General features: G+C 40.1%; 1 protein-coding gene across 1 annotated transcript in view; it reads left to right on the top strand.

Moving 5' to 3' along the window:
- Positions 1 to 15,786, top strand: part of LOC120017430 (protocadherin-15-like) — a 140,932-nt gene that overhangs the window by 109,177 nt on the left and 15,969 nt on the right. The window contains exons 18-20 of the mRNA XM_038960177.1: positions 3,882 to 4,187; positions 7,412 to 7,642; positions 14,203 to 14,319. Coding sequence (XP_038816105.1) covers positions 3,882 to 4,187; positions 7,412 to 7,642; positions 14,203 to 14,319 — 654 coding nt within the window. The remainder of the gene's footprint in view (positions 1 to 3,881; positions 4,188 to 7,411; positions 7,643 to 14,202; positions 14,320 to 15,786) is intronic.

Raw genomic sequence — 15,786 nt, 5'->3', positions numbered from 1 at the left:
TTATATTAATTAATTATTAATTAAAACAAGTTGTTAATAATCCATTATTACCTCTTAATTTAATTACTTATAATGGAATACATGGATTGTTAATTACCCAAAGTACACTAAATGGATGGGCCAGCTAACTTTGTTAATATGGCCTCTCTTGTGAGGGCCCTGCTGGACTGCAATCAAGTGGAAACTCTTACTTGTCCACCTTGTTGCACGTTTAGTTGTGTTTGGATCCATTGTCCATTACGAGAAACGGTAACAACAAATGCTCAAAAATAAAAAAGAAATATACAATTTGTCATCCAGACCAAGAAGAAATACAAACTTCCATAACTTTTTTCTTCATTCATTTAATCTATGGAATGATTACTGTTCTGCTGAGGGATATGATAGGTAGTTCATACTCCTACTGAATTGTGATGATGATTCACACATTTGTTAAGACTGATGCCTTTTCAAAATGTTGGAAAGGAGATAAGGGTAATTCCAACATCCTTTATGGGAACTGGAGCTCCTCAATTTGAGTTACTTTGTTTGTTTCATCATGCTGACACACATTCACCAACCCTAGAACACCAAGACTTGTCTCTCACTTTGAAGTTCCCACATCTCTCTTATTGATTTACATTTATTTTGAGTTACTCCCATAGACCACATTATGGCACAGAGATTGATAGAGTAAGTAATACATGTATCAACAGAATACAAAACACATTCATTGGTGCATTTGTAATACAAATCAAACTGTTTCTTCTCCATGGGGTATTGAAGTCCGGCCCTTGAGTTCCACAACTCTGCTGGTTGTTATCCATCTGCTGTAATCAGGGACTGACTCAGTCCTGGGACACCAAGTGAGAGGACTCTACTTACAATCAATGAAAATCAGTAATTAACCAGGGAGAAAATGAATCCTGCAATACTGGTTAGAGTTGAATAATGAAAATCATCAGTACTTCTCAACTTGAAGTCTAGTCTTCACATATGACTCATATCTCAATACTATCTTGAATGGCAGGTCCCTTTTTATGTAGGTCTGTAAACATCACTCAACTCTTTATCCACCATAAAATGGCATTGAAGTGCAGTACTTGACCCTTAAGCTGATGGCAGATGATACTTATGCATGGGTGTTGCACTGCATACTGTATTGTTTAAGTATCTTTAAGGGATGGCGTGGGATTTTGACAATTAAGCCCTTTGTCAGATGAACTCATGGATACAATTTGTATGTAATTGTGAAATTTGAAGGTAGTTTCGTGAGCCATTGCTAACTAGCATTAGTGCAATGACTGGAAGACTACCGAAACAGCATTTTTTCATGTCTTGTATTATCACCAGGTGAATGATAATGAAAAGGAAGTAATCAAGATATAAAAATGCATAGATTTAGTAGATGACCATCCCACAGTTATAACTGAAGAGGAAGTGTAAACTCTAACATAGCCTATCAGCTAGAAAGGTAACTCTGAACACATTTCTGCTAGTTTAGCTGGTTACATACTGTAATCCACTTTTATTTTTAGAGATATTTTCGCGCATCCCTGTTTGAAGATCCCTGCCTTACACACCTTAGGGTTAGCATTAAGATACTTAAACAATCTGAATTTTATGGCGCTCTCTGAGAAATGATGCACACTCTAGAATGCCCTTTGAGCCAATTAGAAATTAGTAGAATTAGCAACCAAAGTGTTTGTCTAGCAACCAGGCAAATTGGACTAACGACTGGTATGTTTTTGTTGGAACTACTTCATAACTGTTGTTATTGCCGTGCATTACTGAGAAATAGTGCACACTCTAGAATGCCCTTCAAGCCAATCAGAAACAAGTATTCAACATTTCTTTATTAGAACTGCATCGTACCTGTTCTGATATTCCAATGTCCCAGACAGTTGACAGGTAGACCTTTTGTGTTTATTCAAGCATATGAGCTGAAGTACCATACACTTCCATACAACTGGGAGTTGTAATCTGAGCACACACATGACGATGACAAATCAATTAGCATTCACGTCAGCTAAACCATCAAATCTGTAGCGATGTAGCTAATTGAAGAGACGGTTGAACATGGTATCGTTTGACATTTCTCCCCCGCTCTTCTTGATGAAGCCATCAACCTCAATAATATGACACTAAATTTCTTATGAGTTGTAAGCTACATCATACCCTTCAAGGTTCCACTTTAATTTACAATGTGTTATTTACCTGCTTGTCACCTACACATGTCATGCTTAAATGGTAATAACATAATGATGTGACGATAATTACATTGTTAGTTTCTTTGTCATTCACAAGCATGCATACTGTACGTAGGCCTACCTTTTGTATCAGGTATTAACCAAAAGGTATTTATGCATCCACATAGTGTAGATTCTATACTTATCCACACTCACCTAGCATACACAAAAGTGAAGTTTCCACACTAGCCGAGTTGTAGCAGTTTTTTCATGTGGCAGATCTAAGGCTGCGTTTGCACAGGCAGCCCAATTCTGATCTTTTTGGTGTTTTGGCAAATCAGATCAGCTCTTTTGCCCATAATTGTGCAAAATATCAGAATTTGACTACCTGTGTAAACGCAGCCTAATGAACTTTTAATGGATATGAGAGACAATGAATGCTCGGCTACCTTAAGTTCATAAAAAACAGCCGCTAATCAACCCTGCGGTGCTAAAGTGAGCTTGTGTGTGTTTCTAGTCCATGGCAGGCTGTTATAATATTCCTAATTATTAATTGATACATTTAGTATGTATTAAAGGAATTAAGCCTGTGAGCCGTGAGGTGCATAATGATGTCAACTCATTGCACAGTAATGTTTGCACATTTCAATTGACATGTTGTTCTTCCGTTTTCTAAAGGCTTAACGTTAAGGGCTCAATCTTTAGCCTTGGCTTTGAGCATCTATCTGGCTGTCTGTGTAATACAAAATTAGGGTAAATCACCCTTACTCCATCTAAGCCCTCTCCTTTTTTAATTTTCCCTTTTTTTACTCTCTGTGCTACTCTGTCCTTTCATAGCTGAGATCAAGAACTCAGTCAGGAGCAGGGTCAGATTTCAAAGCCTTCCCCGCCTCTCTCGCTCTTTATTTCTCTCACTCCCTCTCTCTCTTTCCTTGTTACCATGATTACAACAGAAAGGAATTAGTGCCTGCTCTTTACACACAAAAATCATGCAGTCAGGTTCACACACACACACACACACACACACACACACACACACACACACACACACACACACACACACACACACACACACACACACACACACACACACACACACACACACACACACACACACACACACACACACACACACACACACACACACACACACACACACACACACACACACACACACACTGACACACGCTAGCATACTCATGACCTGGCATATTCATGAGGGATTTAGAATTTGTTAAGCAACTAACTTTCTGTCTACCCTGAAGGATCCTCAAAATGTACCCTGTTCCGCGGTTTTTCATCCTTTCCTTCTTTTTTGCTGAATAAAGAATGCAGTGTACGTTTCTGCAATGTGATTTAGCATTCAAGGAATTCCTTTTGATGAAAATCACACTTTTAAGGAAGAGGCTTCTGGCCTTTTGAACTTGCTGATGATTAGTCATGAGTCTGTGACAAAGACACTAATCTCAATGTGAAGAGAAAATGAGATTGAAATGAACACTGGGTTTGAATTTATGAGAACCATGTCAGTTTAGTAATTTTTAAATGTACAGTACTAATTTTGAGGTGTGTGTGTGTGCGTTTTTAACCGTGACTATATTCATGATAGAGCACAACCCCTTGTACCTTACTGCTTAAGTATCTCCATTATTTGCCTGTTTCTCTTCCTCAGTCCACAAATTGAATCTACTATGTTTTCCTCCTTCACTGCAGGCCACAGATCCAGATGCAGGGGCTAATGGTCTGGTGCGCTACAGGATAGTCAACCACCCAGGTCTTTTCACCATCACCGAGAACGGCAGCATCTTCACCGTGGTGCCTCTGGACCGAGAGGTCAGGAGTCAGTATGACCTTATAGTGGAGGCCTCAGACGGAGCGGTGGACCCCCGCAGGACCACCTCCACCCTCTCTGTCCAGGTGACAGACATCGATGACAACAGCCCAGAGTTTTCCCAGAAGACCTACGTGGTCAATGTCCCAGAGAACAGCCCTGTGGGTACCGTGGTGCTGCGCCTCAGTGTAAGTGTGTGTTAGTGTGTGCGTGTGCACGTGCCTTCGCGTGCGTCCTACAGCTACACTGAGTATTTGTGTGATTAATGAGCATTGTGGTTCTGATACTCAGTGTGAGTGTGGATGTGGGGGGAGGGGGATCTGTGGTTTCTCTCCCTCTCTCTGCCAGGCCTTGCACAGAACAGTAATGTTTTCAAACAGCTTGACTATTAAATGCCCCCTTTAACATCCGTTAACGTCAAAGCGTCTACAGCTATCAGGCGATTTGGCCTCCATTTCAACTGCCATAAGCTTCCAGGCTCTTTCGTGTTTCACACACGCAACGGAGGGCAAAACTCTTATATTTTACTATCTGAGGAGTCTGGTCTGTAAGAACTCTGGGTGTCTTAAGTCTCAAATGGAGTAAGACTAAAAGTCAGTTTCTCATCAACGCTCTGAATCAGGCTTAAGGGGTAAAAAAAACATCCCTCTCTTGACAAACGATAATGTAATGCTTGACAAACCCTGAGCGCCATGGAACTTGATGGAAGGTGTCTCAGGTAGATTCGACACTGTCAAGTAGGGCTGCACGATTTGGACAAAATGTATAATTGTGCTTTTTTGCCGGATATTGCGATTATGAATTGCGATTTTCAAACACCTGGGTGAAAACTAAGTGTCAGAGTAAAGAACATCACTTCTAAAATAAGATCATATGAATGAATACATACTGTGCTAACTGAATACAAAACCAATTTAAATATTTTTCCAACATTGTTATACTTATATATAGGATTATTACACCTGCATATTAACAAACATTCATTTTTAAAATGATCATTAAAATATAGTGTTGCGTAACACTTATTCATGAATTAACTATTATACCATGGCATTGATCAATGTCTGTTTCTGATTGGCTTGAAGGGCATTCTAGAGGGTGCATTATTTCCCTATAATGCATGCTATATTTGCACCATAGAATTCAATGGCTATAGTTCATTCTTACATGTTCTATGTTTGTGCTGCTTTTGAAAGTAAAAGTCGAATTGAAGACATTATTGGCATCGTTGAATTAGATTTTCATAATGGCAAGCTAGTGCTGTTGGTTTGGTTAGCTAACCTAACAAGTCTGTTTGGTTAGTTACCATGGAAACTACTGTAGCTATCTAGTAAACTTGCTAGCTACTTAAGTGGATGCTGAACACATTTCTACCTGCAAATTAACACATTTCTAGAGGCAAATGTGTTAAATTATAGCCATGGTATTCAACTCGGGGCTGTATTCGTTCTCTGAAAAACTATGCAAAATAACATTATGAGTTCCTATTTCCTATTTTACCATTATGAGTTCTTAAATAATCCAAATTAAATATTTATTCATGCCGCCATAGGCCATAGAAATTATAAGTCAAAGTGCCTTAAAAACATGTAACACGTAGCTTACCGATTGCAGGTGCAGCCTGTGTCCAAAACATTGGAGTCTGGTCCAGTCATTCAACGAGATGGCCCTTACTACATTTGCGCCGTTAACGTTATGCACACTTCCTGCTCCTCATTAGCGACCCAGGCAATTAAAGCTTCACACAACCCCAGAGCAATGTTTTATCCTGTGTGATCTTCTGGCCTATGATGTTTCCAAGCACCGACCTTTCAGTTGGAACGTCTCATCAATATAGTGTACTGTCAAACTAATTTAGGGCTCGGCTGTTCTACTTCCAAATGTATGGTGTAGTCACGTAATAATCAACATGTGTGAGCTCTATTTCAACTTCTCCCTTAATTTTGCTATACAGTGTTGGGATTGTGACTTGGGAGACATATGTACGAGATGGAATCTTGTATCTCCTGTCCAGTTTGTTAATCATCTTCTTGACGCCATCTTTGTTGACTCTGCAAATAGGAATCATGTCTTTGGCTATGTGATATATTCTTATTTGACTGCGGGATGTTTTGTTAGCACTAGCAGCACTCAGCCCTTCCTCTCCTCACGCGCTCTAAGCGGGGACGCTTGTGATTGGCCAGCATGTGCATGCAATGCAGCGAGTGACAGTGCCCGCTTGTGATTGGTCAGCATCCTCTATGCATGTAGGGAGTGAATGAACGGAGTCTAGCGGATCTCATTGGAGGAGGAGCCGTAGTCTAGTTTTTGTTGTATTAACTGAGCGTCAAAGAAAATAGATAATCGCAGCCTCTTGCAATATGAATATTGACCTATCATTATCGCAATTTTGATCTGAATTTGATTAATCGTGCAGCCCTACTGTCAAGCATATCCTCTTGTTGTTTGTGCTGAGGAAGAGAACCATTAGAATACCCAAGCGAGCACCAAAGCAAAGCCGGAGCAGAGGGGAAGTAATTGTAGACCTATTCTGAGTGACATATTACTCAACTCACAAGGGAATAATGCAAGGGAGGGGGGAGTGGATGAGTGACTGACACCTGCAACCGTGACAACACTAATCTCCCAAGAAAAACGAACAACATCTTCAGCCAGAACAGAAGCAGACAGGGATGGGGTTGGTAGTGGGAGTGACACCTGTCTGTAAAGAAAGCCCAGTGACAGACAGCCATTGCAGGCAGATGAATCTCTGATCCCCGCCTCTCTCCTCTGGAGGGATTATATGTGTTCTCTTTTCTATTTATTTATAAATGTATTTTATCTTTTTATATTGTTGTATATTGTTACTTCCGTCACATCTCCACATCAAAGCCTTCCACCTGAAAGATTCTCACTCCCACAGATCGCATTGACTTTTTATTTTCAGTTGTCGGTTGGATATCTTTTCTAATCAGGATTTTGGTTTCTGTGTTTGTGTGTGTGTGTGTGTTTGTGTACATGCATTTCTATAATCATATTTCTCTGCCCCTAGCAAAGCTCCTCCTTTGATCTTAATAATTTTACTTATAAAGGGCCAACTAAACAATTTCCCTGGGATTAATTAGATTAGTGCTTGTATTCATTTTATTACATTTCTACATAGTAGAAGCACTTTACACTGTGTTTAAACAAATTAGCATTCACTGAATATAGCAAACACCTATACCATTTCTCATTTCATTGCGCTTTCAGTCCCTCTATCTATCTATCTATCTATCTATCTATCTATCTATCTATCTATCTATCTATCTATCTATCTGTCTGTCTATCTGTCTATCTGTCTATCTGTCTATCTGTCTATCTGTCTGTCTGTCTGTCTGTCTGTCTGTCTCTCTCTCTGTCTGTCTCATCCCTCTCTCTCCCTCTGCCCCAGGCCGTGGATGCAGACCTGTTCTCTAACGTAACATACCGTATCAAATCTGCGGAGGCCAGGAAGCTTTTCTCGGTGAACCCGATCTCAGGCGAGCTGTTGGTCCTGCAGACGCTGGACTTTGAGGACCTGGCTAGTATGGGCATGGGGACCAACTATACCTTCCAGGTGGAGGCCGTGGACCAGGCAGGGACAATGCCCCCCGGTGAGGCCACCGTCACTGTTCGGATCACGGTAAGACCAGCTGAATCTCTGTATTCACTGTGTATTCACTCCCCCCTCCCACTGTGTGACCCACTGCAGTTCGCCTACAGAGTTAACAGGTCTGTGGACTATGTTGTTAACAGGGGCCTACACTACATCCTTAAGCACCTCGATAACCCAAAGACATGTGCAAAGATATTGTTTGTGGACTTTATCTCTGCGTTCAATACCCATAACTGCTACAAGACAAACTCTCCCAGCTGAACGTGTCCAGCTCCATCTGTCAGCCTTGGAACAGCCATAACAAAGACACAATCAGGACTGCAATTCAAAAGTCTCTTAGCTGGCCTAGCTGAATGAGGTGATCATTAAATTGAGTTCACAGCATATAATAACATAATACCATGACTGCTATTCATGTAGAGCTAAAGTACTTTGCCCGTTAAATTACACGATCAATTGATGCTTACTGATCATTAAAAGCATGTAGTTACTTGCTGCATAACTCTGATGATAGAGCTAAATATGCGCAATGTTTTTGCATGGAATAATTGGTGATTTATAGCTCTCTTCAAGAGGTGATGATATTACAAACAAGTAGTTAACATTGCCCCCCAGTAGGCAAAGTACTTCAGCGCTAGATGAATAGAAGTCATATGGTATTATGTCAATATATGCTGTAAACTCAATTTAATGATAAAATCATTCAGATAGGCCAGGTAGAAGACACTTGAATTGCAGTCCTGATTGTGTTTTTGTTAGGGCTAATCCAAGACTGAGCACATATCCAAAGCCACCGTGGCTTTCTAGCGGTCGTGTTAGCCCGGTGCTATTCCAGGGCTGAATGACTCATTAGCTTTGTGACGGCAATTATGTGAGGATTTCCAGACGCATGCGTTCCCTTTCCAACCTTTCATGAGATTAGCCGCTCAATCGAAACTAAGGGATTAAACGCCTCCTGTTTTGGTACACTGTGTCTCACTCTGTTTGTGTGTATGGGTGTGTGTACGTGAGTGTGTGCATGCGTAACAACACCTTTTAACTGTGACTATATCCATGATATAGAACATCCCCTAGTCTCACACTTCACCCACTGAGTTGGACAGAAAACAGTGCATTTGCTTTTTCAGGATGTATGTGGGTTTTATTTAGCCCGATGGCAGATCCGCTGACTTCCACTCTGCATTCACAATATTGCCAGGATGGCAAGGGAAGCTTGGTCCTTCAAGTTGTTCCTCTGCAGGCCCAGCCTAGCTGTAGAGTGAGTTTGTCCTTCGATAAAGACAGTTTGATGCAGTTTCCTTGTAGTCACCCAGGAACAGTGTTTGATAGGATCACACCTTGCTGGCAGCTTTTTGATAGGGCCAACATGGATTAAGGCGGGACGAATGGATTCACACTGGGTTCCTATGAGTGGAGATGGAGGAGGCACAATGACATTCCTTCCTCCCTCCATATTACACCTGCTGAAGCTTTTTAAGTCTTTTGCGTTTAATTTGTTCTTGTGTTTGTTTTTAGAAAGGTTTTGTTTCCATGGAAGACCTCGCAGTGATAGATTGTGTAGTCTACCTGTGTCCTTGGGTTGAGAAATAAACTCGCAAACGTTTCCCTCTTTTCTCACCCTTTCTGAAAACACACGGTAGAAGCTGATAGAGTGTGCTTGTGTGTGTGTGTGTGTGTATTCTCCACCTCCACAAACAGAGAACAACACCATGGCAAGACTTTGTTATTGAAAGCTGAAGCACTGAATCACCGTTTGTCAGCTCAACAGAACACAAGCTGCATATAGATGAACTGGACACGTGTCTGTGAATGAGTCTTTGCCTTTCACATGAAGATCCTCTAGGTATGGTTAAATCAGATGGTTTGTTCAAGGGCACTTGTGTCAAAGGCTCTTCTCTCTGCCGGTCAGCACCGGCCCACTTCAACCATACCATCAGAAATGTCATTTTATCATATGAATCAATGTGTTGTTCAAGATCTTTAATTCTATATGTACAGTGCATTTGGAAAGTATTCAGACCCCTTGACTTTTTCCACATTTTGTTTACGTTACAGACTTATTCTGAAATTGATTAAAATATTATTTTTCCTCATCGATCTACACACAATATCCCATATTGACAAAAGGAACACAGGTTTTTAGAAATGTTTGCAAATGTACAGTACCCCTCAAAAGTTTGCACACACCTACTCATTAAAGGGTTTGTTTTTAGTTTGACTATTTTCTACATTATAGAATAATAGTGAAGACATCAAAACTGTGAAATAACACATATGGAATCATGTAGTAACCCAAAAAGTGTAAAACAAATCTAAATATATGTTATATTTGAGATTCTTCAAAGTTGCCACCCTTTGCCTTGATGACAGCTATGCACACTCTTGGCATTCTCTCAACCAGCTTCATGAGGTAGTCACCTGGAATGCATTTAAATTAACAGGTGTGCCTTGTTAAAAGTTAATTTGTGGAATTTCTTTCCTACTTAAAACCTCTTATGGCTGCAAGCCCGAGGTCGGTACACCTATGACAACATCCCCCACCCCCCCCACACTGATTAGCATCGCTAGCATAGCGTCACAATTAAATAGTAGCATCTAAATATCATTAAATCACAAGTCCAAGACACCAAATGAAAGATACAGATCTTGTGAATAAAGCCACCATTTCAGATTTTTAAAATGTTTTACAGGGAAGACAAAATATGTAAATCTATTAGCTAACCACGTTAGCAAAAGACACCATTTTTCTTTGTCCACCATTTTTTCTCTCCACCAGTAGCTATCACCAATTCGGCCAAATAAAGATATTGATAGCCACTAACCAAGAAAAAACCTCATCAGATGACAGTCTGATAACATATTTATTGTATAGGATAGGTTTTGTTAGAAAAATGTGCATATTTCAGGTAGAAATCATAGTTTACAATTGCACCCACCATCACAACTCGACTAGAATAAATACACAGAGCAACGTGTATTACCTAATTACTAATCATAAAACATTTCTTAAAAATACACAGCTCACAGCAATGGAAAGACACAGATCTTTTGAATTCAGACAATATTTCAGATGTTCTAAGTGTTTTACAGCGAAAACACAATAAATCGTTATATTAGCATACCACATGTGCAAACGTTACCAGAGCATTGATTCTAGCCAAAGAGAGCGATAACGTAATCATCGCCAAAATATATTAATTTTTTCACTAACCTTCTCAGAATTCTTCCGATGACACTCCTGTAACATCATATTACAACATACATATAGAGTTTGTTCGAAAATGTGCATATTTAGCCACAAAAAACCGTGGTTATACAATGACAAAACTAGCAAAACTAGCCTGAAAATGTCGGGCGCCATATTTGACAGTGATCTTGTCTCATGATTAACTATTCATAAACTTGACTAAAAAAATATAAGTTGGACAGCTATCGAAAGACAAATTAGTTCTTAATGCAATCGCTGAATTACATTTCTAAAATTATCCTTACTGTGCAATACAGGGTTCGCCAAGCGAAGCTATACCAAAGAAAATGGCGGAATATGCGTTTAAAATTTTTCGACAGAACAACGATTTATCATCTTAAATATTTCTTACTATGAGGTGATCTTCCATCAGAATCTTGGGCAATGTATCCTTTCTTGGGTCTAATCTTCTTTTGGTCGAAAGATGTCCTCTTGTCCGTCGAAATGCCCACTAACGTTCGACCGGTACTGGAAACGTGCCCAAAGCTTCAAAGTGCATCACTAAGAATTGCCTCAAAATCGCACTAAACGGATATAAATTGCTATAAAACGGTTTAAATTAACTACCTTATGATGTCTTTAACACCTATAACGAGTAAAAACATGACCGGCGAAATATTACTGGCTAAACCCAAGCTTGGAAAGAGAGCAGGTCCAACGTCCATCGTGCGTCAGGCGCAGCAGGAAAAGAACGGTACATCCGGTCTTTGGCTTTTTATACAGGCCCTGATTGCGCAATCGACTCCATTCAAATTGTCACCTCTTACTGACATCTAGAGGAAGGCGTGGGCAGTGTTTGTATCCTCATAGGATTTACAGGGACTTTAAAACTGACCTGGGACCAGAGGCCAACATTTCTGAAATCTCACTCCATATCAGGAAAAGTGCTGTAGAATGAGTTCTGTTCCACTCAGAGACATAATTCAAACGGCTATAGAAACTAGAGAGTGTTTTCTATCCAATAATAACAATAATATGCATATTGTACGAGCAAGAATTGAGTACGAGGCCGTTTGAAATGGGCACCTTAAACAGAGCTACTCAATACTGCCCCTGCAGCCATAAAAAGTTAATGCGTTTGAGCCAATCAGTTGTGTTGTGACAAGGTAGGGTTGGTATACAGAAGATAGCCCTATTTGGTGAAAGACGAAGTCCATATTATGGCAAGAACAGCTCAAATAAGCAAAGAGAAACGACAATCCATCATTACTTTAAGACATGAAGGTCAGTCAGTCTGAAAAATTTCAAGTGCAGTCGCAAAAGCCATATTATGGGTAAGTGTAGGGCTGGGCGGTATACCGTATTTTATGATATACCGGTATTGATGCAGGGACCGGTTTGGGTTTTTACTTTACCTTCTATTCTGGTATTTGAATGTTTGGTTTGTTAAATGTGTAATGTCAATTTTAATAGTTTACTTCGCTACTTGAGTGATCTCTCTCCGCGCCACTTTCCACACAGACCTAGGTACGCCCCGCCCCCTTTCACTCAAGGAGCACATTTGATGTTCCTCAACCACGAGACACTTGTGTTCGGTCTGCATGATCAATGCAGCACATGCAACAATGTTGATGACAACAATGCTGTTTTCACGTTGCTTCTTAATAAAATTCCACTAGCGTTCTATAATAACACTATTAGCTTGTGTTTCTTACATCAGCAAACAGCTAGTTTGTCTTTTCTTAGCAAGTTGCCAAAAATCTTGTGAGACACTAATTGTTAGCCGCTAATGCTAATAGCTAGCTAGCTAACTAATAAATGTACTGAGTAAGAGCTAATACAGCCGGATAATACCAGTGATGGTGTAGACCTAAATCAGCATGTTGTTTGTGCAACAGTATCTTCTAAATCAATGAGGAATATGCAAAGCAAGAATACTTTAGCTACATGAAGTAGCTAAGAGAAAACATGCCATGTAGCCAAAGATTATAGGATCCCCTAGGAAACACTTATCAACACTTTAGTTCCTACCCTGTCACAATAACTCCTCCCTGGCATTTTAATTCATTGTCATCTCAAACATCACTATTCAAAGTGCCCACTATTATATTCTAACAATAGAATTAGAATAGTCATTCTATTTCCATGATTACTACATTTTTGCTCTAATTCTAAGTCAATTTGCAATTGCAACATTTGGTTAAAAATAAATCCTAGATTATTTGACCTTGTCAGGCAGGCCTACGTGGCAGTGTGGAAATTATCTCAATTGAGCAGTGGTGTAAAGTACTTAAGTAAAAATACTTTCAAGTACTACTTAATTTTTTGGGGGGGTATCTGTAGTTTACTTTACTATTTAAATTTTTTACAACTTTTACTTTTACTTCACTACATTCCTAAAGAAAATACTTTACTTTTTATGCCATACTTTTCCCCTGACACCTAAAAGCACTCGTTACACTTTGAATGCTTAACAGGACAGGAAAATGGTCCAATTATATAATACCCACGGATGTTCATTTATTCTCCGCAATGTCTGAATCTGAGTACTTTCCCGATGATTTCTAGAACAGAAAAACATTCTAGCCGTTCTGATTGCTCTCAGAAACCAATTGATTGGGCCATTACTAGAACGGTGGCGGTTTGAACATTCGTAATTGGCTTTGATACTCTGATTGGTTGGAGATAATCCGATCGCTGATCACTTTGTTTTTTACAACCTCCCTAATTTTGACTGAAGTATGTAGCGAACTATAGAGCAGCAAAATAATTCAATTTAAGTCAAAGAGAAAGCAATGCTGATGTAGAAGCACAGAGGTTAGGAAAAACCCTAGAAAGTAAGGAACCTAGGAAGAAACCTAGAGAGTACATGGCCATTTAGACCAGATCGTTCTTCAATACGTTTAAGTTGACGTTCAGTACAGTTTACAGTTCAGTTTTGTTTTATTCTACCTTGTTATTTTTAGTGCTACATTAATATTGATTACTGTAATGTTGGGTTTGGAGCTTGCAGGAAAGGCATTTCACTGTACGTGTGCACGTAACATAAAAATAGTGAAACTTGAAACTGATAAGTTTACAATCAGATATGAAATATGTACCACTGTCCTAGAGCAACGCCTGGGGCCATACACATCTTGCAAAGGCCAATTTCCTTGGTTTCCTCAACATTTCCATTATTTGGAATTAAGTATCTTGTGACATTAATTCACATAATAATGCTGCTACAGAACTTTGTCAGCTAGACTTGCAGATAGCAGTTCCAATCACAGTGTATAAAATAAATTGACCAACTTTCTCTTTTTGTTTTTTAAGCGTTGGGGATACAAAAATGTAAAATTCAACATTCATAGTAGCCTACAGTACTTTATGTATCTATTCCTTTTCTTTTTATTCACAGGATATGAATGACTTCTCCCCGGTGTTTAGCCAAGCGCTGTACAAGGGCCTGGTGGCCCCCAATGCAGAGAAGGGAACGGTCATCGCCACTGTGTTCGCTGAGGACCAAGACCCTCCTGTGAGTATCACTGATCGCTCTGTGACTAATGATTCATATCAAGATTAATATGTATTTTAAAAACCTTTTGGGGCCGGGGACCCCATTTGTGATAGCAAATTCATCAGGGAACCCCTCACAATTAGAACACAACTCAAGTGAGACAAAAATAGCATCCAAGGAGTTTCTAAACCCAGAAGCACAACATCACAAGACTTCCGGGAACGAAGTCTTGTGAACCAAGCAGACCAGGCCAGTGTCAATGAGAGGGGAAAAAAAGCTTCCTTATTTGTTAATTTTCTCAAGCTAAAGGCACAACCTAGATTCGAGTCAATGTCTTAAGTAGTTGAACATGTTATTACGCCAACCTCATGAAAATATTAAATTGAACGTTTTCATTTTCGGCCTGCAAATGTGCCGTTCGGAGCAAGACGACCGTTAGACCCGATGACATGTTTCTGCGCATTAGCTTAGATAGCCAACGTTCCCATGACATCGCCTACAAGTGTGATTGGGGATTTCTATTGGAGAAACCGTTTCTTCATACTGTACTGTCTTTGGTTTTACTATGACCTCGGCAATGCATTGCCAGATGAACCCAGTCTCGGGCCCTGGGAAGGAATATTTGAATGGCCCGCCTCTTTCTCAGTTTTCAAGAAATAATGGGGCAGAGAAATATTTTCTTGTTGCAGCTTTAACATTAATAACCTGAAATTCAAAAAGAAAATCCATGAGGAAGAGAGAACTGCAGTTTTAAAGCTTAAATTACAGTGTATGTATGCCCCCCCAAAATAATTTTGGGGAATACAAGAACTATTGAGTTGATAAATGTATTGTTGGTGGAGTACTGTAGATACCAATATCCTTATGAGCCTCCCAGGCCTATGTTTCCCAGGGTTAAGAACATACATTGTAGAGACTTATTCCACTGATCCCTTGGCCAAACATTTTTTAAAGGTCCAATGCAGCTGTTTTTACACCCCTTCAAATTAGTGGATTCGGCTATTTCAGCTAAACCCGTTGCTGACAGGTGTGTAAAATCGAGCACGCAGCCATGCAATCTCCATAGACAATCATTTTCAGTAGAATGGCCCATAATGAAGAGCTCAGTGACTTTCAACGTGGCACCGGCTTAGGATGCCACCTTTCCAACAAGTCAGTTTGTCAAATTTCTGCCCTGCTAGAGCGGCCCCGGTAAACAGTAAGTGCTGTTATTGTGAAGTGGAAACGTCTAGGAGCAACAACGTCTCAGCCGCGAATTGGTAGGCCACACAAGCTCACAGAATGGGACTGGCGAGTTCTCAAGCTTCTAGCGCAGAAATTGTGTGTCCTCGGTTGCAACACTCACTGCCGAGTTCCAAACTGCCTCTGGAAGCAACGTCCGCACAATAACTGTTCGTCGGGAGCTTCATGAAATGGGTTTCCTTTGCCGAGCAGCCGCACACAAGCCTAAGATCACCATGCGCAATGCCAAGCGTCTGCTGGAGT

The sequence above is a fragment of the Salvelinus namaycush genome, chromosome 22 (assembly GCF_016432855.1).
Source record: "Salvelinus namaycush isolate Seneca chromosome 22, SaNama_1.0, whole genome shotgun sequence".
NCBI classification, from domain to species: Eukaryota; Metazoa; Chordata; class Actinopteri; order Salmoniformes; family Salmonidae; genus Salvelinus; species Salvelinus namaycush.
The sequence above is the reverse complement of the archived record's forward strand: the minus strand, read 5'-3'. Positions and strand labels throughout refer to the sequence as shown.